This window comes from Pogoniulus pusillus, chromosome 2 (genome assembly GCF_015220805.1).
Source record: "Pogoniulus pusillus isolate bPogPus1 chromosome 2, bPogPus1.pri, whole genome shotgun sequence".
Classification (NCBI taxonomy): Eukaryota; Metazoa; Chordata; class Aves; order Piciformes; family Lybiidae; genus Pogoniulus; species Pogoniulus pusillus.
Genome location: NC_087265.1, coordinates 46,889,799 through 46,914,979, shown reverse-complemented (window position 1 = coordinate 46,914,979; position 25,181 = coordinate 46,889,799). Strand labels below are relative to the sequence as shown.

At 44.3% G+C, this 25,181-nt stretch overlaps 2 protein-coding genes across 3 annotated transcripts in view; both read right to left on the bottom strand.

The window, feature by feature from the left end:
* FAP (fibroblast activation protein alpha) overlaps window positions 1–10,535 on the bottom strand; it is a 48,681-nt gene extending 38,146 nt beyond the window's left edge. The window contains exons 1-4 of the mRNA XM_064167543.1: window positions 9,748–10,535; window positions 9,583–9,646; window positions 9,236–9,320; window positions 141–236 (exon numbers count right to left, since the gene is read on the bottom strand). Coding sequence (XP_064023613.1) covers window positions 141–236; window positions 9,236–9,320; window positions 9,583–9,588 — 187 coding nt within the window. The 5' untranslated portion in view covers window positions 9,589–9,646; window positions 9,748–10,535. The remainder of the gene's footprint in view (window positions 1–140; window positions 237–9,235; window positions 9,321–9,582; window positions 9,647–9,747) is intronic.
* Window positions 10,536–15,612: 5,077 nt separating this feature from the next.
* Window positions 15,613–25,181, bottom strand: part of IFIH1 (interferon induced with helicase C domain 1) — a 35,957-nt gene continuing 26,388 nt past the window's right edge. For both annotated transcript variants that reach the window (XM_064164090.1, XM_064164087.1), the window contains exons 9-16: window positions 24,084–24,207; window positions 23,761–23,994; window positions 21,358–21,614; window positions 20,378–20,527; window positions 19,548–19,709; window positions 18,545–18,735; window positions 16,469–16,562; window positions 15,613–16,363 (exon numbers count right to left, since the gene is read on the bottom strand). In XM_064164090.1, coding sequence (XP_064020160.1) covers window positions 16,181–16,363; window positions 16,469–16,562; window positions 18,545–18,735; window positions 19,548–19,709; window positions 20,378–20,527; window positions 21,358–21,614; window positions 23,761–23,994; window positions 24,084–24,207 — 1,395 coding nt within the window. In that variant the 3' untranslated portion in view covers window positions 15,613–16,180. The remainder of the gene's footprint in view (window positions 16,364–16,468; window positions 16,563–18,544; window positions 18,736–19,547; window positions 19,710–20,377; window positions 20,528–21,357; window positions 21,615–23,760; window positions 23,995–24,083; window positions 24,208–25,181) is intronic.

Genomic DNA, 25,181 nt, shown 5'->3' with positions numbered 1-25,181 from the left:
CAATTTCATAGTTAGCATTCATTTCCAGGAAAGCCGAAAGGAAAACACATTTCTGGATTTGTGTAAATACATTTCTGGATTTGTGTCTGGAATAATGAATTACAAAAGTTTCTGTCAATTTGAGAATTGGTTTTACCTACCTGACACCCAATAGGGAAAAAATGTTTTGTATTGGAAGTTTCCATTCAAATAATCCTCCAGTGTAAGAGCTCTGGGCCCATCATTTGTGTTGATTGCTAAAGAGTGAAAAAAAATAGGAAGAAATAAAATGAAAGGGGGGGAAAAAAAGAAGCAATTACTAGTTCACTATATTATTTTTTTTCTATACTTAGCAAGCATAGCTGGGATGGTTTGAGTGTTACCTGCCCCCTCCCCCAGAAAATCACCCAGATTAGACTCAGCCACTCTGGAAAATGGAATGAAGCTTTCTATTAACAGCTTAGCACAATATACAAGCAGGTATTTATAATACATACAGCTAGAGACAGAAACATACAAGTTAAAAAGAACACAGCCCTCCCAAAAAACAGAGTCCCAAGGATGGGCTCCCAACCACCCTTCCACGTTCTTCCCACCCCTCTACTTTACCCTTGATTTTGCTTACGTTCAAAGTGAGTTTGGAGCATCGGCCAAGGAGGTTAGGAAGCAGAAGGATTATTCAGGCAGGTTAGAGAGAGAAGGGCAGCCCAAAAAGCCCAGAGAGATTCTGTTATCTATATTTATGTTCTTGTTCTTATACATCTCAGCAAGCCTATGAGTGCAGCAGACATCACCACTGTTTCCTTTTCACAGCCTAGCATCTAATTCTTCTCACCAAAATATCCCAGCTAGGCTCAAACCAGCACAATAGCATAATCCTGGAGGTATGCAGAGTAGGCACATTAGAAAAGAAAGACATCTATTACTGTTCTGATAAGGCAATTTAGCCTCTGAAAGGCTTATCTTTAACAAGAGCTGGGGTTGTTTAGCCTGGAGAAGAGGAGGCTCAGGGGTGACCTTATTGCTGTCTACAACTACCTGAAGGGTGGTTGTGGCCAGGGGGAGGTTGCTCTCTTCTCTCAAGTGGCCAGCACCAGAACAAGAGGACACAGCCTCAGGCTGCGCCAGGGGAAATTTCGGCTCGAGGTGAAGAGAAAGTTCTTCACTGAGAGAGTCATTGGGCACTGGAATGGGCTGCCCGGGGAGGTGGTGGAGTCGTCGTCCCTGGGGCAGTTCAAGGCAAGGTTGGATGTGGCACTTGGTGCCATGGTCTAGCCTTGGGCACTGTGGTAAAGGGTTGGACTTGATGATCTGTGAGGTCTCTTCCAACCTTGGTGATACTGTGATACTGTGAACAATACAAATTTAGAAACTAGAGAAACTAATTTATCTGACCCAGTCTTGTATTCACTCAGACATGATAATTTGACAAACCATGTTTTTAGAAGCTTTGGTTTCATGAACTTGTGTGGTATGTATTGACTATTGGGGCTACTGATAGATAGTAGCTGAAGATGAAGCAGCAGTGTGCCCAGGTGGCCAAGAGACAATGGCATCCTGGCCAGAAGGACAAAGGAAGCTATTCTGCCCCTGTACTCAACACTGGTCAGGCCACATCTTGAGTACTGTGTCCAGTCCTGGGCTCCTCAATTCAAGAGAGATGTTGAGGTGCTGGAAGGTGTCCAGAGAAGGATGACAAAACTGGTGAGGGGCCTGGAGCAGAGCCCTGTGAGGAGAGGCTGAGGGAGCTGGGGGTGTGCAGCCTGCAGAAGAGGAGGTTCAGGGCAGACCTCATTGCTCTCTACAACTACCTGAAGGGAGGCTGTAGCCAGGTGGGGTTGGTCTCTTGTGCCAGGCAAGCAGCAACAGAAGGGACACAGTCTCACATTGTGCTGGGGGAGGTCTAGGCTGGATGTTAGGAGGAAGTTGTTGTCAGAGAGTGATTGGCATTGGAATGGGGTGCTCAGGGAGGTGGTGGAGTCACCATCCCTGAAGATGTTGAAGCAAAGCCTGGATGAGACAGTGCCATGGTCTAGTTGACTGGCTAGGGCTAGCTTGGACTGGATGATCTTGGAGGTCTCTTCCAATCTGGCTGATCCTATGATTCTATGAAATATTTTAACAGGGATCTGCGTATGTTCAATGGAAAGTCAAACAACAGGATGTGGATACAAACACAACTGCCAAATTTCTTAAATTCCTTGTTAACCACTGTTAGACTGACAAGAGGCTTGCAAAATAATCACCACCCATCTATATTTCTTTGTAGTCACAGGGATAAAAGAGAGGAAGTTATGCAGGTAAAAATAATGTTCAGAAGTAATGAGTGAGTGAACGCAAATGCCAACATTTTATTTAATGAATCATAGAATCAGCCAGGTTGGAAGAGACCTCCAAGCTCATCCAGTCCAACCTAGCACCCAGCCCTGGCCAATCAACCAGACCATGGCACTAAGTGCCTCATTCAGGCTTTGCTTGAACACCTCCAAGGATGCTACAAAATAAAATCAGCAATGATTCTGGAGGAAAGACAGGTACTCTGATATTTGATTTCTAAGCAGAGCAGATAAATGCTAATGCAGGAACATCCCAATAAAGATCAGTTTATAATAATGGCAGCTTTTAAGGTTAGGCATTCTAAGCTTTTCTTCTTTAAGGGGACTACTGCCTTCAGAGGCAGTGGAGATGTCACACTACAGCCTAGTGCATCTCTGTCACCTCCCCTGTTTGTTCCTTCAGAGCTCTCAGATGACAAGCAGATAATCAAGATGACTCGTTGCCCTCAGGTTTCATATCATGCTCCATCACTTCCTCATTACAGCTGCCCTCTGTAAAGATCACACTGACTTCCTGGGAAATGTTTCTTCATATTCTCTCCTATGGTACTTTGTAATGATAATACATGTTTTCTTCTTTTCTTCTGCTAAGTGACTATTACTTCCTGTAGAATGCACATGTCAGGTTGACTTGACACTAGCCTTGTCTGCACTAATGCAGAAGAAAGCTGTCATGAGAAATAAAACTGAATGCCAATCCATAGGCAAAAAAAGCTATCAGTATAAACTCTGAACTAACACGTCCAGGAAATATGCCAAGAAGTTCAAGAAGAAGTTAATTCCTCTTGCTGATACAATGACTGCATGTTAGAGGTCTTTGTTATGTTAACCATAAGGACAGGAGATGGCAAACTTTAAAACCTGCACAGAAAACAGTACCAAAGAATCTCCTTCTGTTTGTATTGAGTGATGATTACCTAGTGCTAGCTTTCAGGTTAAATTCTCTACACGAATATGCCTATTAGTAAAAGAAATTCCCTGTAAGATCCCTGTACTCTGCATTGGTTAGACCACACCTTGAGTGCTGTGTTCAGTTCTGGGCCCCCCAGATTAGGGGGGGCACTGAGATGCTTGAGCGTGTCCAGAGAAGGGCGACGAGGCTGGGGAGAGGCCTTGAGCACAGCCCTACGAGGAGAGGCTGAGGGAGCTGGGATTGGTTAGCCTGGAGAAGAGGAGGCTCAGGGGAGACCTTATTGCTGTCTACAACTACCTGAGGGGTGGTTGTGGCCAGGAGGAGGTTGCTCTCTTCTCTCAGGTGGCCAGCACCAGAACGAGAGGACACAGCCTCAGGCTGCACCAGGGGAAATTTAGGCTCGAGGTGAGGAGAAAGTTCTTCACTGAGAGAGTCATTGGACACTGGAATGGGCTGCCCGGGGAGGTGGTGGAGTCGCCGTCCCTGGAGCTGTTCAAGTCAGGATTGCACGTGGCACTTGGTGCCATGGTCTAGCCTTGAGCTCTGTGGTAAAGGGTTGGACTTGATGATCTATGAGGTCTCTTCCAACCTTGGTGATACTGTGATGTGTTTCCATGATTGTGTCTATAGGAGGGTTAAAGTTGGAGTCCTGTTTGATGCTTTAATCTGGGAAAATTTCCTGCTTCCCTCTCCCATTTTAAGAGGGTTTTTAACTAAAAAGGCAGTATCACAAATGTCTTATCTCTGGTCTAATTTGCACAGCTCTCATTTTAAACCTTGACTCTGTTATCCATCTCACTCTTACATACTTAATATTCTGTGATAATTTATTATGACTGTTAATGATTTTCAAAATATGTCAAATCCTATCTGAATTTCTACCAGCAGGCTGCAAAAAAAATGGAACACAACTATTTCTTACTTGATTACTTATAATTTTGAATGCTTGTTTCTAGGCAACAGAAGATAGATTAAAATGCTTGAATTAAAATCAGTATCTTCAACTCTTTCCTATAATTGTTGCCCATTTTTTACTTCACTAAACTAAAGACTGGTTCAGGAACACCATTCAAAATCTGCACTCACAGAACAGACCTTAACATGGAAAGCACTTTGCATCTCTGTAGCCTCACATAGACATTGATGTGGAGAGCTGTTGTGAGGACTGGTATTCTTTCACTGTGTTTCCATTCTCCACGAAATAAAAAAGATGATAAAAAGATATCCAGGGAAAAAACAAAAGCAGATAGCAGAGCCAACCACAGAAATAAATCTTATCAAATGTCAGCTTTGTTCATTTCCCTTTGTGGTTCATTTGCATTCATTGACAAAGTGCAGTTTTCATAGAATAGAATCAACCAGGTTGGAAGAGACCTCCAAGATCATCCAGCCCAACCTAGCACCCAGCCCTAGCCAGTCAACCAGACCATGGCACTAAGTGCCTCAGCCAGGCTTTGCTTCAACACCTCCAGGGATGGTGATTCCACCACCACCTTGGGCAGCCCATTCCAATGCCAATCACTCTCTCTGACAACAACTTCCTCCTAACATCCAGCCTAGACCTTCCCTAGTACAACTTGAGACTGTGTCCCCTTGTTCTATTGTTTGTTGCCTGGGAGAAGAGACCAACCCCACCTGGCTACAGCCTCCCTTCAGGTAGTTGTAGACAGCAGTTACCCTGTGTGTAAAACCTGAAATTTACAAATGTTAGCAAACAAAAAACTCCAAAAAAACTCAATTGTATCCTTACCAACAGACCAGATCCCCAAAACTTTCATTACTAACTTTCATTCTTACACTTGAGATTTATGCCAATGAAGCTGACTACTGGGGTATTACACATAAGATCAGGTCCAAAAGCCTGGAAATACTATGTCTGTGAGAGAGTCTCTTGTATTATAGTCTGAAGTCTGATATATTGACACCCTTACTTTTTTCAGTAGTGGGGCTGGGTGATGGGTTCGGCTGGATGATCTTGGAGGTCTCTTCCATCCTGGTTGATTCTATGAGCCTATGAAAAGTCACTACTTTCTTAATCACAGTTGGCATTCACTGTATTGAGATTGCCCTCCTTGCTTTTCTGAACCCCACAGGAACCATTTAATAATGGCAACTGAGTATTTGCCCTTTACTATTTTCTCCAAACAGAAAATTATTTTCCAATATAACTACTGAAAAAATTATTTTAATACTCTTCCATGAATAAACCACAACCAGCTGTCACATTATGAGGAACACAAACTCACTAGAAACACAGCAGACAAAAGAGGAACTGGCATGTCACAGGATCTCAGGATGTTAGGGGGTGGAAGGGACCCAAGGAGATCATTGAGTCCAACCCCCCTGCCAGAGCAGGACAATCCTATCTAACACAGATCACAGAGGAACACAGCCAGACAGGCCTTGAAAGTCTCCAGAGAAGGAGACTCCACAATCTCTCTGGGAAGCCTATTCCAGTGCTCTGTGACCCTTACAGTAAAGAAGTTCCCCCTTGTGTTGAGGCAGAGCCTGTTTTGCTGCAATTTACACCCATTGCTCCTATCCCAGGGAGCAGTGAGCAGAGCCTGTCCCCCCAGCTCCTGGCCAGGCCTCAGATACTTATAAACATTTATCAAATCCTCTCTCCGTCTTCTCTTCTCCAGACTAAACAGCCCCAGGTCCCTCAGCCTCCCCTCATAAGCCATGCCCTCCAGTCCCCTAATCATCCTTGTAGCCCTCTGCTGGACCCTCTCCAGAAGATCCCTGTACCTCTTCAACTGGGGAGCTCAAAACTGAAGGCAGTATTCAAGATGAGGTCTCACCAGGGCAGAGTAGAGGGAGAGGAGAACCTCTCCTGATTTCTTCCAGTTCTTTCATGATTACAGCTGATATATTTCTTTGCTGTTTCCTCAAGCAGAATTTTTTTTGTCTGTATTGATACATTTCTCATATGCAATTAATTCCTTCTAGACTGCCACCTCCTTTCACTTAAGCAGTAGTGAAGATGGAATGTACAAAGAACATTCCATCCCTGTATCCATTTCCTGCCTGTCTTCAACTTACAATGTTTGTAACCACAAAACTAATTTATAGTTCCTCTACTTACAATTGATCTGCAGACTATTTAAGAATTCAAAATGTTTAGGTGTTCAAACATAGTTGCAGCACTTGCAGTTCCACCTGAGAGTTAAGAAGCCACAAGCAATTCAACATAGAATCATAGAATCATAGAATCAAGCAGGTTGGAAGAGACCTCCAAGATCATCCAGTCCAACCTATCACCCTGCCCTATCCAATCAACTAGACCATGGCACTAAGTGCCTCATCCAGGCTTTTCTTGAAGACCCCCAGGGACGGTGCCTCCACCACCTCCCTGGGCAGCCCATTCCAATGGGAAATCACTCTCTCTGTGAAGAACTTCTTCCTAATATCCAGCCTATACCTACCCTGGCACAACTTGAGACTGTGTCCCCTTGTTCTATTGCTGGTTGCCTGGGAGAAGAGGCCACCTCCCACCTGGCTACAATGCCCTTTCAGGTAGTTGTAGACAGTAATAAGATCACCCCTGAGCCTCCTCTTCTCCAGGCTAAACAGGCCCAGCTCCCTCAACCTCTCCTCATAGGATTTGTGCTCCAGGCCCCTCATCAGCTTCGTTGCCCTTCTCTGGACATGTTCCAGCACCTCAACACCCTTCTTGAATTGAGTGGCCCAGAACTGGACACATAGTTGTGTGTTCAATGTGACTGTGTGTTCCGTAACAGGCTAAAATGTTCCTTCAAAAGCATTCTGTAAAGTAAGATAAATTCTTTATCATCCTATTGATCTAAAGGTGATGTCTTGTAGGAGTGGTTATGGAGTAGCAACTCCAGGAAACTATAGAGATGAAAAGAGTTCTTTGTAATGGTTGAGGTAGTGAAGAGGCTCAGAATAAGACTAGTGAGGCTCTGTGTTTTAAGATTAGGGAAAAGTACATTCACTTCCTCCTACAGTATTTTGCATAACCTTGCAACTTCCACAGCATGCCAAGTTGATCCATGGACTCCAGCCTCTTTGTTTTCTCACTCCTCTAATTTTTTTAAAATCTCATAAAAATATGATGCCCTGTCTTAACACTAACATTTGGTATGAGTTAAGTCTGACTTACCATACATTTCTCGAGTAATGATAGCTCAGATTTGACCATGCTAACACTAGCCAAAGGATTGCCAGCAGGTCGAGGGAGGTGATTCTCCCCCTCTACTCTGCTCTGCTGAGACCTCACTTGGAGTCCTGCATCCAGTTCTGGAGCCCCCATTACAAGAGGGATGTGGACATGCTGGAGTGTGTCCAGAGAAGGGCCATCAGGACGATCAGGCAGCACCTCTGCTAAGAGGACAGACTGAAAGAGTTGAGGATGTTCAGGCTGGAGGAGGCTCCAAGGTGACCTTCTTGTGGCCTCCCAAAATGTTGGGGAGGGACTTTTTAGGCTCTCAGGCAGTGACGGGACTAGGGAGAATGGAGCAAAGCTGGAGGTGGGTAGGTTCAGAGTGGACATGAGGAGGAAGTTGTTCATCATGAGAGTGGTGAGAGCCTGGAATGGATTGCCCAAGGGGAGGTTGAGGCCCTGTCCCTGGAGGTGTTTAAGGCCAGGCTGGATGAAGCTGTGGCCAGCTTGATCTAGGGTAGGGTGTCCCTGCCCATGGCAGGGAGGTTGGAACTAGATGATCCTTGTGGTCCCTTCCGACTCTGACTGATTCTATGACTCTATGATCTGGCATGCCTTGATTGACAGTAAAAGCCAAAACTATTGTTCTGAGGTAGTATCTTTCTCCAGCATTGCCTCCCACCTTGATATATCCTATGCACGTGTTGCGTAACAGAATCAACCCTCACTGCTTCAGAAATGTTCAACCCTTCTCCCAGTGAAACAACTCAGAGATTTCACCTTTCCTAAAACCTGCATGTTAACTACAGGTCTTAACTTTCAGAGCAGATAGTTGATTCTATAACATTTGGTTGTAAATGCAAAACTGACTTATCTCAGTCACCCTGCAAACACATGAACAAAGAATGATAAAAGAAAAATCCCTTGAAGTAAATATTGTGACTGGACTGTAGGGGGTTTATTACTATATTAATTGTTAATCAATTTAATTGTTAATTATTACAGAAGTGTTAATCTGCTACAGTGCAAGGACGCTGTGAATACTTGTACTGCTCTTACTATCATAGAATCAACCAGGTTGGGAGAGACCTCCAAGATCATCCAGTCCAACCTATCACCTAGTCCTATAGTCAAATAAACCATGGCACTATACCTCAGAAAAAACTTACCAACAAGTCAGTGCCATTCAAGCTTTAGATTCCAAACTACACTCATCTGAAACTACCAGGAGACTCAGCAGAGTCACAATGTGTTGACTTACCTACAGCTGCCACAATAACTCCAAAGCAAACTACGCATCCCTATTTTATACAATGCTGATGGCACTTTGCAAATGTAGGCTTAAATATATTCACAAACACCACCTCAATAACGACAACAAAACGTTTCACTTGTAATTGCATAGAGAACTTCTGTGATTATGATACCACCATTTAAAACCAAACACAAATTCACCAAGCTTAAGGAAATTACTAACAGCTTGTGAGAATCTTGTAACTCCTAAACAACAACAACAACAACAAAATAACATCATATGAGAAGATCTGAGAATTACTTTTGCAGTCCTGCCTAAGAACATAATTTTCCAGCAGTCCTGGCTCACTGGAGAGGTCCCAGGAGACTGGAAAATGGCCAACGTGGTCCCCATCCACAAGAAGGGTCGGTAACAGTAAAGTTAATTCATGTGCTTTTCACATCAAGGAGTTCCTCTGCTGGCATTTCAACCCTACCTTCAGGATATTTCAGCTCTCAGTACATTTCTGCCAAGTGATAAAGGCAGAACAATCCTGACAGAACAATCCTAAAGATGATGTGACAAACTTTAGATGCCATAGTAGCTGCAGCTGCTGTGTTTTACACCACATTAGATTACAGATGCCTTACCTCTTGATGGAAGCAGTATAATACCCATAAGTAATAAGGAAAGCAGAAGGCACAGAACCACTCCAAATATGATTTTTAGCCGAGTCTGCAGGACAGGAAGAAGCAATAATTACATTCCTAACACTCTCAAAGCACACTTCTCTTAACTTCTAAATAACTTTCTCTAATTGTTGTAATCTGTCCAAACCACAAGCAAACAAAACCATGTCCCTGCAGTACATGTGAAAAGACTTCCCTTTCCTTTCTTCTTTAAAAGCAATGCTTCCACATCACAGCCTGGCCTTGTGCAACAGCTTAAAACAACAGATGTAAACGTTAACAGAAGCTGAGTTCAGCAGTATACAGACCTTCATCTTCCTGCTGTACTCTAAAAGAACGCGAATGCTCTCTTCTGGGTGCTGGTCAGTGGATCTAGGAGAAGAGTTAGAAAAAGCAATGCCTGTTTTCGCAGTTGGAGGCCAAACCTCTGGCAGACTATTTCCCACTCCCCCCCCTCCCTTTCCCTTACATACTTCTGAAAACTCTGCCAAATTTCAAAGGGTTTCCGTGAAATTAGAAACACTCTTTCGGAGAAGTCCCTGCAGCAGGAACGGGCAGTGGGTGGCTGGAGGGGTGGCGATCATCGACTTCCCCTCAGTGTCGGCTGCAACCAACATCTGCTTACACTAACTCCAGCCTTTTATGACTCAACAGTTACTCGATATGTACTATTTCTCTCCCAACAAACTATCTGCTGTGTATTTTGGCAGTCCTCACATTCTTGGGAGGTAGCATGAGCTTATCTCTGCTCTTTTCAGCCGATTCAAGAGCAGATCCAACAGCGTTACTGTTTATATACAATGCGTGGATATTTACTTGCTGAAGTAACAAATGGAGGGTGAAGAACGTGAAACGAGAAGCAGGAACAGAGACTGTTTAATGGCTTTCACATGTGAGGAGAATTGCTTCTTTTTTTCCCCCTCAGAGAACTCTAAACTTCCACAGGCCATGTAAGAGTGCTTACAGCACTACCAACAAGCCCAGCCCAAGTTCTGAACCAGCGCTTAAACCATCAACCGCACCTATTTAGCTCACTAAAAGGAGGTCAAACGAAAGCGGAGAACGCTTCTCTTGAGACCACAGGAACAAGTTACACCAGAGATCCGCTAGCAGAGAGAGGACCGCCGTGAGAAGCGAACCAATGCCCCGCTCGGTGCGCTCGCTCCGCATTCTCTGCCCCCGGCAGCCTGCCTCACAGCCGCCCTGGGGCTCTGCGCCCGGCCCGCAGGCGCTCCGGGTGCAAATAACGGCCGCGGTGGAGCAGGCCTGCTGCCCCCTAGCGCCCGGGCGTCGCCTAGCAGCCCAGCGCCTGCTTAAAGCAGCCCAATGCGGGTAGCGTTTCCGCAGCTCCCAAGGGCCTTTCGCTTGCTCCTGCACCCCGCAGCTGCTCCTCTGTTCACCTTTGCTCTTTCCTAAGGCTTTCAGGCGTGCCGGCGTTGATCCGTGAGGCCGGTCGGGTGCTCTTTAATGCATCTCCACGCACCCTGCAACGCCTGTCTACTTGTTAGTGATCTCCAGCGCCTCAGAAGGATGATCTCACATAGGAGCTTCTTCCAGTGCTCATACCACATTCTTTCACATGATTAATTTGAGCTCAATGCAAGGCATTTTAAATGCCTTATTAGGAACAACAACAACAACAATAAGAAGCAAAAACCCCAACCCCAGTTAGTTCAGTTCTGTTCAGTCTCACAGCCTTTATAAAATCACAGAATGAGTCAGGGTTGGAAGGGACCACAAGGAGCAGCCAGTTCCAAACCCCCTGCCATGGGCAGGGACACCCTACCCTAGAGCAGGCTGGCCAGAACCTCACCCAGCCTGGTCTTAAACACCTCCAGCCATGGGGCCTCAACCACCTCCCTGGGCAACCCATTCCAGACTCTCACCACTCTCATGCTCAACAACTTCCTCCTTACATCCACTCTGATTCTCCCCACCTCCAGCTTTGCTCCATTCCCCCCAGTCCTGTCACTCCCTGAGAGCCTCAACAGTCCCTCCCCAGCTTTTTTGTAGCCCCCTTCAGATCCTGGAAGGCCACAAGAAGGTCACCTGGGAGCCTCCTCTGCTCCAGCCTGCACAGCCCCAACTCTTTCAGTCTGTGCTCACAGCAGAGCTGCTGCAGCCTCTGAGCATCCTCATGGCCCTTCTCTGTACATGCTCCAGCATCTCCACATCCCTCTTGTAATGAGGGCTCAGAACTGGATGCAGTACTCCAGGTGGGGTCTCAGCAGAGCACAGCAGAGGGGGAGAATCACCTCCCTCGACCTGCTGTCCACACTTCTGCTGCTGCAGCCCAGGCTCTGCTTGGCTTTCTGGGCTGCAAGTGCACACTGCTGGCTCCTGTTGAGCTTCTTGTCCACCAGTACCCCCAAATCCCTCTCCTCAGAGTTGCTCTCCAGCCACTCACTGCCCAGCCTGGATTTGTGCTTGACATTGCCTCGACCCAGATACAGGACATTGCACTTGGGCATGTTGACAGCTTTCCAGACAGTGGAAACACCAACCAAGGACCTGTACAGAAAGGCACCAGGGATGGCTGCAACTGAGATGAGCTACAAAAAAAAGCCTATCAGCCATTTAGTGCTTGTAATTTGTCATTTCACCTAGAATTCAAGCCTGAGGAGAGGGCAAGGCCCAGTGCTGGGCCTTCCTCTACTTACTTCCTGGAACCTGCTTAGAGCAGCCAGGTCCAGGCTGCAGCCCCAGACACAGCTCAGCAACTTTCTTGCTGCTGCCTCAGTCCTTGTGGTAGACACCAATTGCCAAAAACGGCCACGAAATGATTGCATGTTCATGAGGTTGGACATGGAACTTAGAAACCACTGACTAGGTACACGATGGGTTAGGGCATGGGGATTTTGCATGTGGAGTCTGCTGAATTGCTTCACGTGTCTACAGCTGCCTGAAAGGAGGCTGCAGCCAGGTGGGGTTGGGCTCTTCTGCCAGGCAAGCAGCAATAGAACAAGGGGACACAGTCTCAAGTTGTGCTGGGGAAGGTCTAGGCTGGATGTGAGGAGGAAGTTGTTGGCAGAGAGAGTGGTTGGCATTGGAATGGACTGGCCACGGAGGTGGTGGAGTTGCTGTCCCTGGAGGTGTTGAAGCAAAGCCTGGATGAGGCACTTAGTGCCATGGTCTGGTTGATTGGCCAGGGCTGGGAGCTAGGTTGGACTGGATGAGCTTGGAGGTCTCTTCCAACCTGCTTGATTCTCTGATTCTATGCTGACAAAAGCCATGCAGGTTTAAAAAAGGGCTGAGAAGGCTAAAGTGCATTGTTCCTCATACACTGTATATGAACAGTATAACTGAGCTCATAACCAACTGTTTCATAACAAGATGAAACCACAGCTACTCAGACTTTCCAAAACAGAAAAGGATTATGACAAAAGACTTTTTCCCCCCTTGTAACTCATGCTTCTAGTTCATATTTCCAAACTGTACTTATTTCCTAGCATTCTGTGGGTAATGCCACATACATTAAAAAAAACAACCACAGTTCAGAGACAGAAATGTTTTTTTTTCCTACCACTGTTGGCTATTCCTGACAACCAGAATATCACAAAACTGCAAACACAGGTTTGGATCAGGCTGGTTTTAATTTCCAAATATGAAGCTTACCCTAATGAATGCATATTTAGAGAATGCCTCAAGGAAATGACTCAAACTCACATGATCTAAAAGCCTTTGCAAAGAGACTGTGTGCTGCAAGGTTTAATATTTAGGCATGTCCTGCAGTGAGACTGACAAAGGCTGCAGTGGTAGAAGCAAGCCAAAACCACCTGGCAGACAATGACCTTTACCAACTTTGTAGGTCTATTGCTGCTAACAGCTAAACTCCCTTTCCCAGACTGTATACCAGTACCAGCAAACAACAATTCTTTCAACAGCTGAAGCTCTTCCTGACTTCTGCAGCTTCAGAACATAGTAATTTAAGGTAGAAATAAAAAAGGGTAAGGAAACTATAAAGAGAGTGAATCATATGGAGAAATGGACAAATTATGGAACAGAAAACATAATCAGTTTGCACAGCAACTGTGCAACCAGTTATGGAACTGCTCTAAGGTTATTATTTACATTTTGCAGAACACAGAATCATGTAGAACCATAGAATCAGTCAGGGTTGGAAGGGACCACAAGGACCATCTAGTTCCAACTCCCCTGCCATGGGCAGGGCCACCCTACCCGAGATCAGGCTGCCAAGAGCCTCAGCCAGCCTGGCCTCAAACACCTCCAGCCATGGGGCCTCAACCACCTCCCTGGGCAAACCATTCCAGCCTCTCACCACTCTCATGCTCAACAACTTCCTACTCACCTCCAGCCTGAATCTCTCCACCTCCAGCTTTGCTCCATTCCCCCAGTCCTGTCACTCCGTTAGCCTAAAAAGTCCCTCCCCAGATTTTTGTAGGCCCCCTTCAGATCCTGGAAGGTCACAAGAAGGTCACCTGAGAGCCCCAACTCTTTCAGTCTGTGCTCACAGCAGAGCTGCTGCAGCCCTCTGAGTATCCTCATGGCCCTTCTCTGGACACACTCCAGTATCTCCACATCCCTCTTGTCATAGAGGCTCCAGAACTGGATGCAGCACTCCAGGTGGGGTCTCAGCAGAGCAGAGGGGCAGAATCACCTCCCTGGCCCTGCTGGCCACACTTCTCCTGATGCAGCCCAGGCTCTGCTTGGCTTTCTGGGCTGCAAGTGCACACTGCTGGCTCGTGATGAACATCTTGTCCACCAGCACCCCCAAGTCCCACTCCTCAGGGTTGCTCTCCAGCCAGTTACTGCTCAGTGTGGATTTGTGCTTGGCATTGCCTCGACCCAGATGCAGATGAGAAAATGCAGAACTTACAGATGTAGCTTGTGCAAAACTAGATAGAACAGTGAAAATGCAACTAGAGCTGAACCAGTTCTTAAGTAACCACACATAGCTAGACAAATCCCCAATGAGTAACAGTTTTTCTTCTTTTCACATTTCTGAATGAGTAAGAGCTATAAGCAAAAAACACAATTATGACTGTCACACTCCCTGGAGGACTTTGTGTCCATAAAGGCAATATATGCAGAAGTAACTAGCAGATAAAATATGGCAATTGAGCTTGTTTTTTTGCAACTTCACGCTTCCTGGATGAGCAATGTAGGCACATTTCACAACTACATTCAGAGCCAATAAAGCAAAGTGGAAATTCCTTATCCTCCACATGAGCAGGATTCATTTGAGGTTCACTGACAATATGCAGGGGTGAGATTGTGCAAGCAGTCTTTAAACTTTGATGGCAACATGACTAATTACATGAGTAATGCTACAAACTGGCAACATAAGAGTGGCACATGGGTGAAATTACTGTGTCCAGTTCTGGGCACCTCAATTCAAGAGAGATGTTGAGATACTGGAAGGTGTCCAGAGAAGGGTGATCATCTCCTTGGGCAGTCCATTCCAATGCCAATCACTCTCTCTGCCAACAACCTCCTCCTAACATCCAGCCTAGACCTCCCCTGGCACAACTTGAGACTGTGTCCCCTTCTTCTGTTGCTGGTTGCCTGGGAGAAGAGACCAACCCCACCTGGCTACAACCTCCTTTCAGGTAGTTGTAGACAGCAATGAGGTCTGCCCTGAGCCTCCTCTTGTCCAGGCTGCACACCCCCAGCTCCCTCAGCCTCTCCTCACATGGCTGTGCTCCAGGCTCCTCATCAGCTTCAACACCCTTCTCTGGACATCTTCCAGTACCTCATCATCTCTCTTGAATTGAGGAGCCCAGAACTGCACACAGTACTCACTAGGTGGCCTGATCAGTGATGAGTATAGGGGCAGAATAACCTCCCTTGTCCTGCTGGCCATTCCAATGGCAAATCACCCTCTCTGTGAAGAACTTCCTCCTAACATCCAGTCTATACCTCCCCCGGCACAACTGAGACTGTGTCCCCTTGTTTTGTTGCTGGTTGCCTGGGATAAGAGATCGACCCCCAGCTGGCTACAGCCTCTCTTCAGGTAGCTGTAGACAGCAATTACAGGGGGACTATACTGTTCCCTGACTTCATCTGCCAGTTCAGGAGGCCAGTTGTCTTGGACACAACCTGTCCCACTATTGAAGACTGATGTAAAGAAGGTGTTAAACACCTCTGCCTTTTCCTCATCCTTTGTCACTATATTCCCCTCTCCATCTAATGAGGACTGGAGGTTGTCCTTGCCCCTTCTTTTGCCATTAATATACTTATAGAAACATTTTTTAATTCTCTTTAAATCATTCTAGTAATTTATTGGAAAAAACATACCTTATTGTATAGCCAGGTTACAAATCCTGGTTTACACACAGAAAGTCACTTGCCACTAAAAGAAACAATTTTAAGTCAAGTTAAGGCCTTGAATTTTTGAAGTGTCTTTTAATGGATACCTAATTTTGAGCTGTGAAAACATAGAGGGGAAGAGCTCAGTCATGAAAGCAGTGACAAAGTGATTATTCAGAAATACTCAGCTAAGCTATCCTCTTTACATGGCTCCCCTTTTGAGGCACATTTATCTTCAAAAGGGCTACAGCAGGAAGAAACCCAGAAAATAATCACCGTGGCACGTTCAAGAGGTCTGTCCTATGTTTTGTGCCTGGCAGCAGGTCACCTTACATGCTTCTGATGGTGTTGTCACACTAAGATGGATTGTACTGAGTAGAGATGGGCATTTGTTCCATTGATGCATGACTGCACATCTTTGTCATGTTACCATGTCTTTGTTCTGTTACCACTGCAAATCTGAGATCAGACAGTAACTGTGTGACTTCATCTTCCTATTTCCTTGAGTTTTTTTACCCACTCCAAGTCATCATTCTCAGGCCCAGGAGTTTTCACAATCTTTATGATGCAGCACAGGAGTTTCTAATCAGTAGTTAGGGAAAAGTTGAAAATGGCTTTTATTTTCATTCCAAGTTCTTAATCTTCATCACTCGAAGAACAATATGCTGCATAATCAAGCCCGGGGAACTCAACAGGCAGATCTTTCCACCTCTTAAAAATATCTTCTGTTGTCTTTTTGTCTTCAAACACAACCACAAAATTTTTAATCTTTAGACAAGGTAGGTCAAGACCTCGGTGAACCATCATATTTCCCCAAGTCTGCAAGTACAAGAAAACTCAGTGTCAGATAATAGACAAGGATCATTAGACAGAAATAAATACAGACAATAACAACATAGATGTATAAAATAAGCTCTTCCTCACCTGTCCACAGTCTTTACAGATAATCTCCCTATTTGTCAGCTCATCAGCATGCTTATCTTGCTGTGTCCTGTTTTCTCTTGCATGGTAAAGACTTCTGAAAAACATGCAGAGAATATGCATCAGAGTAAACTGGGCAGTCAATGTTACGTACAGACCTAAATACACAGCACCTGAAATTGCTGGAAGTTAGGTAAGAGACCTAAAAGGTTATAAACTCTCTACTATTGTGCATATTCAGGAGTTGGAGAAAAGACAAGGTTGTATTTCATGCTCCTAAGTAATGGCAAAATACAAGTGTACTCCACAACTTGGAGTGTTTCAGGAGTTATGAGAGCTCGCACACAACTTAAAAGTAGGAGCAGCAGGCACTCTGTTGTAACAGGGCGTAGCTTGTTTGTTTTCAGGTGCCATGGAGCTGTCAAAGAAGAGATATGTGAAAGTCAGAGGTTTTCATTTTATTCCCTGCAGTCCAACTTTATCCCTTAACAGAATCATTTGGTTCCGACTACTGAGAGCTGCAGTGTACATATACATTCTTACATCACGCAGTTTAGGGAGTAGCTGATCTCGATCAGCCTGGGAAGATGGACTACAAAAGTTATTACCTTGTAGTCTGACTGAAAACAGTTACTGTGAAGCTGTCTTGTCAAGATAGAGCTGTTCAATGTTTAGGGCAGCAGCTTAATTTTATTTTTTTCAACATATTTGTCATACTTCAGCCAATTTCTCTTAAGTCTTCCACATGCCTTTACCAGTCATTTCTCTGAAAGAAATGAGAGCTTTGGAGGGCAGTAATTTGGAAGGACATTATACAAGTATCAAAGCATGGCTGATCTGTAAGGTGCAATACCCATCACAACTTTACTGCAGTAAGCAAACAAGATTGAATTAAAACATCCTCATGGAATCTTATTTTCCACTGCAAGTGGGAAGAGAAAGTATCTCCTGCCATCACGACACTGAAAAGTTAAGCAGTTTAACATAACAACATGCCATAACAAGCTCCTGGCAAAGCTGGCAGATTGTGGCTTGGACAGATTCACTCTGATATGGGTCAGGAACTGGCTGGAGGGCTGGGCTCAGAGAGTGGTGGTGAATAGTGCCACATCCAGCTGGCAGCTGTCACTAGTGGTGTTCCCCAAAGATCAGTGCTGGGCACAGTCCTGTTCGATATCTTTATTGATGATCTGGACAAGGGGATTGAGTCCAGCATCAGTAACTTTGCAGATGACACCAAGCTATGAGCAGGTGTGGAGCTGTTGGGAGGTAGGAGAGCCCTGCAGAGGGACTGGATGACCTTAGAGGTCTCTTCCAACCTGAATGATTCTATGATTCTATAAATGTTTACCAAACTAGATGGCATCACTTGAAATGGAGCCAAGAAGGAATAAGAACACTGGGAGACTGAAAAGAATGTGTTGCCAGAATGAACCTCCTCTAAATACACAACGGTCAACACACTGCTCATGGCCAGTATGTCTGAAGCACTGATCACAGTCAAACTTTTATCCTGGGTCTGTTACCAGTATAAGCATGTGGTTAATTGGTATTCATCTCTGAATACCAACACAGCTCCCATGTATAGGCTGGATGTTAGGAGGAAGTTCTTCACAGAGAGAGTGATTGGGCATTGGAATGGGCTGCCCAGGGAGGTGGTGGAGTCCCCATCCTTGGAGGTGTTCAAGAAAAGACTGGATGAGGCACTTAGTGCCATGGTCTAGTTGACTGGATAGGGCTGGGTGTTAGATTGGACTGGATGATCTTGGAGGTCTCTTCCAACCTGGTTGATTCTATGATTCTGTATGATATAGGGTGACCTACTTACTGTCACCACAGAAGTCGTATCATTTCCCAAAGTTTTGAAGTTTGGTCTCCTTGAAATCAGAGGTAGGAACCAATGCTTCCTTCAGACTCATTAGCTGTAAACTCCTTAAAGCCTACAACTTGACAATATTGGAATAATAGATCTATTTTTTACCCCTTGCAGGGCCTAGAGGGTTACAGGTCTTCTACAGCCGTGCTGAAAAGAAAATCTGTTTCTGCCTGAAAGAGATAAAGTAGTTCATAAACACTTACTGGAAATCTTTTTTCACACTGACATGATGCATGTTTTCAATAACTTGAATATCTTCTCCAGAACATACCAGCTTGTGGCAATTTTTGCACAGGAATTTTATTAATGAAGACTTTTTCTTGTATGTCTTGTGCTGATTTCTCTTTGCCTTCATCTTGTTTTCCAGTATACTTTGCAACTGGAAATTCTCAATCTAGAAAAAGAGCAATAATATTCTGGTGGAATGACAGTATGTTGTGGAAGGCCAATATAGGCCTAATATATGTCCTGGCTTGCCCAGGCATGGTCCCATGATCCCCTTCCCCCTCTGCTGAAGGAGGGAGCAATGGGAAGAGAACACAAAAGGCTTGGAGACACCCAGTCTGCTTTGGTGGTAAACAAAGTGCATACAACACACTTCATGCATGGCCTGCATCTTCCCAAATATGTGTAAAGCAAGCTCTGGTCTCATCTAATATGGTCAGTTTTGGCAAAGTGCCATTCTGATTGGTGAATCTCTGTGGCCAAATGAGCCATGTTACACTCAGGGAGTTGATAGAAGACATGAGTTAAGCTGCAAGCAAGGTGCTTTTGCTGTGCTCTCTGCTATCATGCTCTGCCTTGCCATGCTGCAGACCAGCTTTGCTTTGATGCCCAAGCTTGTCCACCTGGAAGCTGCTGTGCCACAGTTTACCAGGAGAAGGCATTAAGCGCCTCTACACTGTGGGCAAGAATTAGCCACCAGCAAGACACTGTGTCTGCCTGCACACCATCTGCAATGGATGGAATCAAGACCAGGTCAGGAACCATGCTAAACCCCAGCTTCCTGCTAGAGTCATAGGGACTCCTGGGGACTCCAAAGCCTCCAACAGCTACCATATCACCAAGAGTAACCTCTCCACATATTTGGGTACTGTGTGAGACCACATGTAGTAACTAATAGTATTTTTAGTTTTCCTTCCTTAAGTAGATTTGAAAGTATTTCTTGTAATAGATATTAGTCCTCCTTAAAGGGAAAGTGAATACCTTAGCTAAATACTCTTCTTGTGGCATCTTCTGGACCCGTTGAATGGCCTTGTACATCATTTCCTCACGGAAATTGTTAACAACCTCACGTTCCACAGCTCCAGAGCCAATGGAAGCTACAAGCGCATAGGTGCTCTCAGCAGCTCGAGCTCGACCACGAGCCTACAGTTTACAAGGAATGCAACATAAATATATCTATGTAAAACCAGCACAGTGCTGCCTATAACATTGCACACTTTTCCCTAGTTTTGTAATAGAAGACATGCACTGCTCTGTACGTAGCATCCCCACAGAGCATTTTTCCCCCACTTGACTCAGAGAAAGAACCAGTGAATAACATATACTACTTCTGCATTATCATCAGGTACCTGTGCAAAGAGTACTCAGGAGATTTGTGACTAGCAGAATATTTTGCAAACCAGAAACTGTATTCTGTCACCAAAATATAAATGTCAGCTTAAGTACTTAGATAAATATTTGTGTTCACAAAACAAAGTGAGGACATGAGCAGACTGGTATTTTGACATGTAGCTATCCTTTTTAGCTCTTTGTGGCACAAACATCTTAAGATGAACCACTCTGCTGATCATGTTCTCATCCTTTTTTTCTATTAAAAGAGCTTAATGTTTATGCAGAGCTTTAAATGGATGTTACATCATTACACGTGGAGGCACACTCTATACTGCATGCCAACTGAGGCAAGAATGTTTTCTCTATTAGCAGGCAAGCCTATCAAGATTATCTCCAAATCCCAGGTATTTGATTCACCATTTGTGTATTCCAAACTGAAATCACCTTAAAAAGTTAAGTGATGTGTGTAGTAAACATACCTGCATCATAGCAATCTCATTGGTGACGAGGCCGTAGCGAATAACAATGTTACACTCTTTGATGTCTAAGCCTTCCTCAGCTACAGTGGTAGCAATGAGTAAATTTACATTTCCACCTCGGAATTTATCAGTAACCTCCTTTTGTGCATTCTAGGAAATAAAAAAGCCAAACCAACACAACAGAACAGGATGTTTAATTTTCAGTACTAGATTCTATCATCAGTTTCCCCCGACTGAGAGGTTTAAGGAATTACGGTCCAATCATTTCAGAGCAGAGTGCCAAACACCAAGCGGATCCAAGCAACTACATTTAAACCTCTTTTGTGATCACAAAGAAGATAATAGAATCACACAATCAGCCAGGTTGGGAGAGAAATCTAAGATCATCCAGGCCAACCTAGCACTCAGACCAAGCCAATCAACCAGACCATGGCACTAAGTGCCTCATCCAGGCTTTGCTTCAACACCTCCAGGGACAGCAACTCCACCACCTCCCTGGGCAGCCCATTCCTGTCAATCACTCTCTGGCAACAAATTCCTTCTAACATCCAGCCTAGACCTCCCCTGGCACAACTTGAGACTCTGTCCCCTTGTTCTGTTTCTGGTTGCCTGGCAGAAGAGCCCAACCCCACCTGGCTACAGCCTCCCTTCAGGTAGTTGTAGACAGCAATGAGGTCACCCCTGAGCCTCCTCTTTTCCAGGCTGCACACCCCCAGCTTCCTTAGCCTCTCCTCACAGGGCTGTGTTCCAGGCCCCTCACCAGCTTCATGCCATTCTCTGGACACCTTCCAGTACCTCAACATCTCTTTTGAATTGAGGAGCCCAGAACTGGACACAACACTCAAGTACTGGCCTAACCAGTGCCACTTAAGTTGCTGGAAGGTCTGAATTTGAGCTCTGAACTTCAGTCCATTGTTCTAACACTAAACCAAGCTGTTTTCTCAAACCATGTAGAAGATTTGTAGTGCATAGTTCTGTACCTGAGTCATATGTTTAGTTTCACTGTTATGTCCAGCACCAATGATGTAATGGGCCTTAATTCCCACTTCTTCAAATTTGGGGTTATCCTCAATCCACTGGAACAGAGCAATGGCACTTTGTCGAGTCTTTGTGAAAATAATTCCTCTGGGTTCCCGAGTCTTTGCGAACTCCTCCATTAGAGTGTTTCGCAGCTGGATTAGCTTCTGATTTTCATAGGCTGGATTTCTAGCCAAGTCTTTCAGCTCTTTCTTTTTTGCTTTAAAAATAACAGATGTAAATCAAGAAAGAAGTAACTAACAACTCTAGGGGAGGGAAAAAAAATACCAAAGCAAAGAGGAATTTTCTATATAGATCTCCCAACATGGATAATTCACATCCAGTTTGATGAGCTGTTGCATATCAATTACTTTTCAAGTGAGTTTACATTCATTAAAAACACACTAATTTATAAAAAAAAAACACCTTTAGCTTTTTAACCTCCACTTTTCATGTTAAGAATAATCAACAGCAAAAACACTTTCTGCCTAGATTCCAAAGCAGTACAGAGCTAAGTGAACTGTACTAAAGAGCTTAAATCATGGCTTATAGTATTTCCAAACAGTTTTAAAATGGAAAGTCTTACAAGAAGAACAGTTATTATGCACAGCAGTCAGTGCAGATAAAAAATGAGTACCAGCTGAAAAAGAGATAATTTGTTTCTCTGAAAGATTTGTTAACATTTCCTGACTTTCTGAGCAATGCTATTCTAAATCTGTAGTTCCCAGGATACAGAAAGTTGGATACATGCTGCAGTAAAATCTACTTTTTTGGTTGCTGCCCAGAAATCACAGGCAAAGGAAGCAAACTTGTCTACCTTTTCTTCATTATAAAATCAGAGAATCAACCAGGTTGGAAGAGACCTCCAACATCATCCAGGCCAATCTGGCACCCAGCTCCATCCAATCAATTAGACCATGGCACTAAGTGCCTCATCCAGGCTTTGCTTCAACACTTCCAGGGACAGTGACTCCACCACCTCTCTGGGCAGCCCATTCCAATGCCAATCACTCTTCTGCCAACAACTTCCTCCTAACATCCAGCCTAGACCTGCCCTGGCACAACTCGAGACTGTCCCCCTTGTTCTGTTGCTGCTTGCCTGGGAGAACAGGCAGTAAAGGCAGTAGTGGGGGGAAAAAAGAGGCAAAAAGATATTAGCATGTCAAGAACTAAACGAATCCTTGTTGCAAGGTGAATGATCTATTAAAAATGGTCTATGCCACTCCATCCTCTGTTTAATTCTCTCACTAGCTGCTTTACCTGAAACTTCCTCAGGGTCATGACTCCCATCTCCTGACATACAGACAAACAAACTTTGGTAGAAAGGGTTAAAAACCTGCAATTTAGTTTCTTTTGCATTTCATTTTCTCAACTTTTTTCCCTTGAGGAGTGTCTACTGGAATACATATTCTACATATCTATCCTGATGGACTCCTCACTGGACAAAAGCAGGGACAACCAGCAACAGAAGAAGGGGACACAGTCTCAAGTTGTGCCAGGGGACGTCTAGGCTGGATGTTAGGAGGAAGTTGTTGCCAGAGAGTGATTGGCATTGGAATGGGCTGCCCAGGGAGGTGGTGGAGTTGCCCTCCCTGGAGGTGTTGAAGAAAAGCCTGGATGGGGCACTTAGTGCCATGGTCTAGATGACTGGATAGGGCTGGGTGCTAGGTTGGCCTGGATGATCTTGGAGGTCTTTTCCAACCTGGTTAATTCTATGAACTACTGTAAAACAAACCGGTAACTTAGTTTCTTTTACATTTCATTTTCTCATCTTTTTTCCCTTCAGGAGTGTCTATTGGAATACATATTCTACATATCTGTCTTGGTGGACTCCTCACTGGAGAAAAGCAGGGAGCTACTATAAACCAAACCAAAGTGCCTTTTGGCCAAAACTGCAGAAGCGCAGGAGAAAAGCAGGCAACTACTATAAACCAAACCGAAGTGCCCTTTGGCCAAAATCTGTAATTTAGTTTCTTTTCCATTTCATTTTCTCAACTTTTTCCCCTTCAGGAATTCTACATATCTATCTTGGTGGACTCCTCACTGGAGAAAAGCAGGGAACTGCTTTTACCTACTATAAACCAAACCAAAGTGCCTTTTGGCCAAAACTGCAGAAGAGCTGGAGAAAAGCAGGGAACTGCTTTTACCTACTATAAACCAAATCAAAGCTCCTTTTGGCCAAAACTGCAGAAGAGCTACTACATGCTGGGACACAATTCCATGATGAAGGTGTTTTAAAGTATGAACTATGACATCTAGACACTGTCATAATAAACAACATGGCAATCTCTAGGATATAATGCAAATGATGACAGTACATCACCTATGCAATTCAAATATTTAGTATCATAGTATTTCAAACTTACCATCAAATAAACCTATTAGAAATTCATCTGTTTCATCCTGTTTTGTTACTCCTGGTTCTTCATCATCATCATTACTGGTCCTTACCATCTTTTTACTTTTCTCCTCCTTATAAAAGTTACAGAGGTGATTGTATGCATCTATCATTCGGATGGTGTCATTTATCTGGAGAGCATCATTGTATTTCTTCAGGTGTTCTGCACAGACCCGTTCCTTGCGTTTCTTTTCTTTAGCAGCTGGAAGTGAACACAAAATACAAACCCACATTTGTGAACAGAGTGACCCAATGAAATCTAAAGCTGAGATGTTTTTGCTATGCAGTTACCTCTTCTCTCTTCTCTTATCACCCACTGTTCATAAGGTTGAGTTCCAAACTCAGATTTTGGATGGAGCTGGCAATAGTTTTGAATGTCTGTCATGATCTCAGTAATTCTCTCTCTAAATGGATCCTAGAAACAAATCAGTTACCAAAGTAAGCATCTTTCAACAATAAATGTGGATAGAATCAGACTGAGAAACTGTTTGAAATGTTAAAACCATAAATTAAAAATCAAGTAAAGTTGCTAAGTGCATTTAGAGTTATGGAAAGAAATAGAATAGAATCAACCAGGTTGGAAGAGACCTCCAAGCTCATCCAGTCCAACCTAGCACCCTGCCCTGTCCAGTCATCTAGACCATGGCACTAAGTGCCTCATCCAGGCTTTGCTTCAACACCTCCAGGGATGGTGACTCCACCACCTCCCTGGACAGCCCATTCCAATAGGAAATCACTCTCTCAGTGAAGAACATCTTCCTAACATCCAGCCTATACTTCCCCCGGCACAACTTGAGACAGTGTCCCCTTGTTCTGTTGCTGGTTGCCTGGAAGAAGAGACTAACTCCCACCGGGCTACAGCCTCCCTTCAGGTAGTTGTAGACAGCAATGATAGTTCAGAAGAGTGCAAAACCAACACCGTGAAATAACATTTTTGTAGTGAATCTGAAGTCACTGCAATACAAATATTTCCACTATGATCCAGAGGTTTTTGGTCAGATACTTTAAGAATAGAACTCAGCTAAGTAAATATTTAGATCTCTCTACTTTCCAATACAAGTAAATATTTAGGTCTCTTTACTTTTCAATACAGAGGAAAGCAGGAGATAAATACATTTATATTAAGGAAAGTAGCAGATATATACATACAACAAAGCACTATGAATCTCAATAAATCTATAGACATAAGGCATTAAAACTATAAATTAAAAACCAGATAAGGTTGCTAAGTGCATTTAGAGTTATAGAAAGAAATAGTTCAGAAGAGTGCAAAACCAACACTGTGGAATAACATTTTTGCAGTGAATCTGAAGTCACTGCAATACCAACATTTCCACTATGTTCCAGAATTTTTTTGACCACATACTTCAAAAATTGAACTCACCTAAG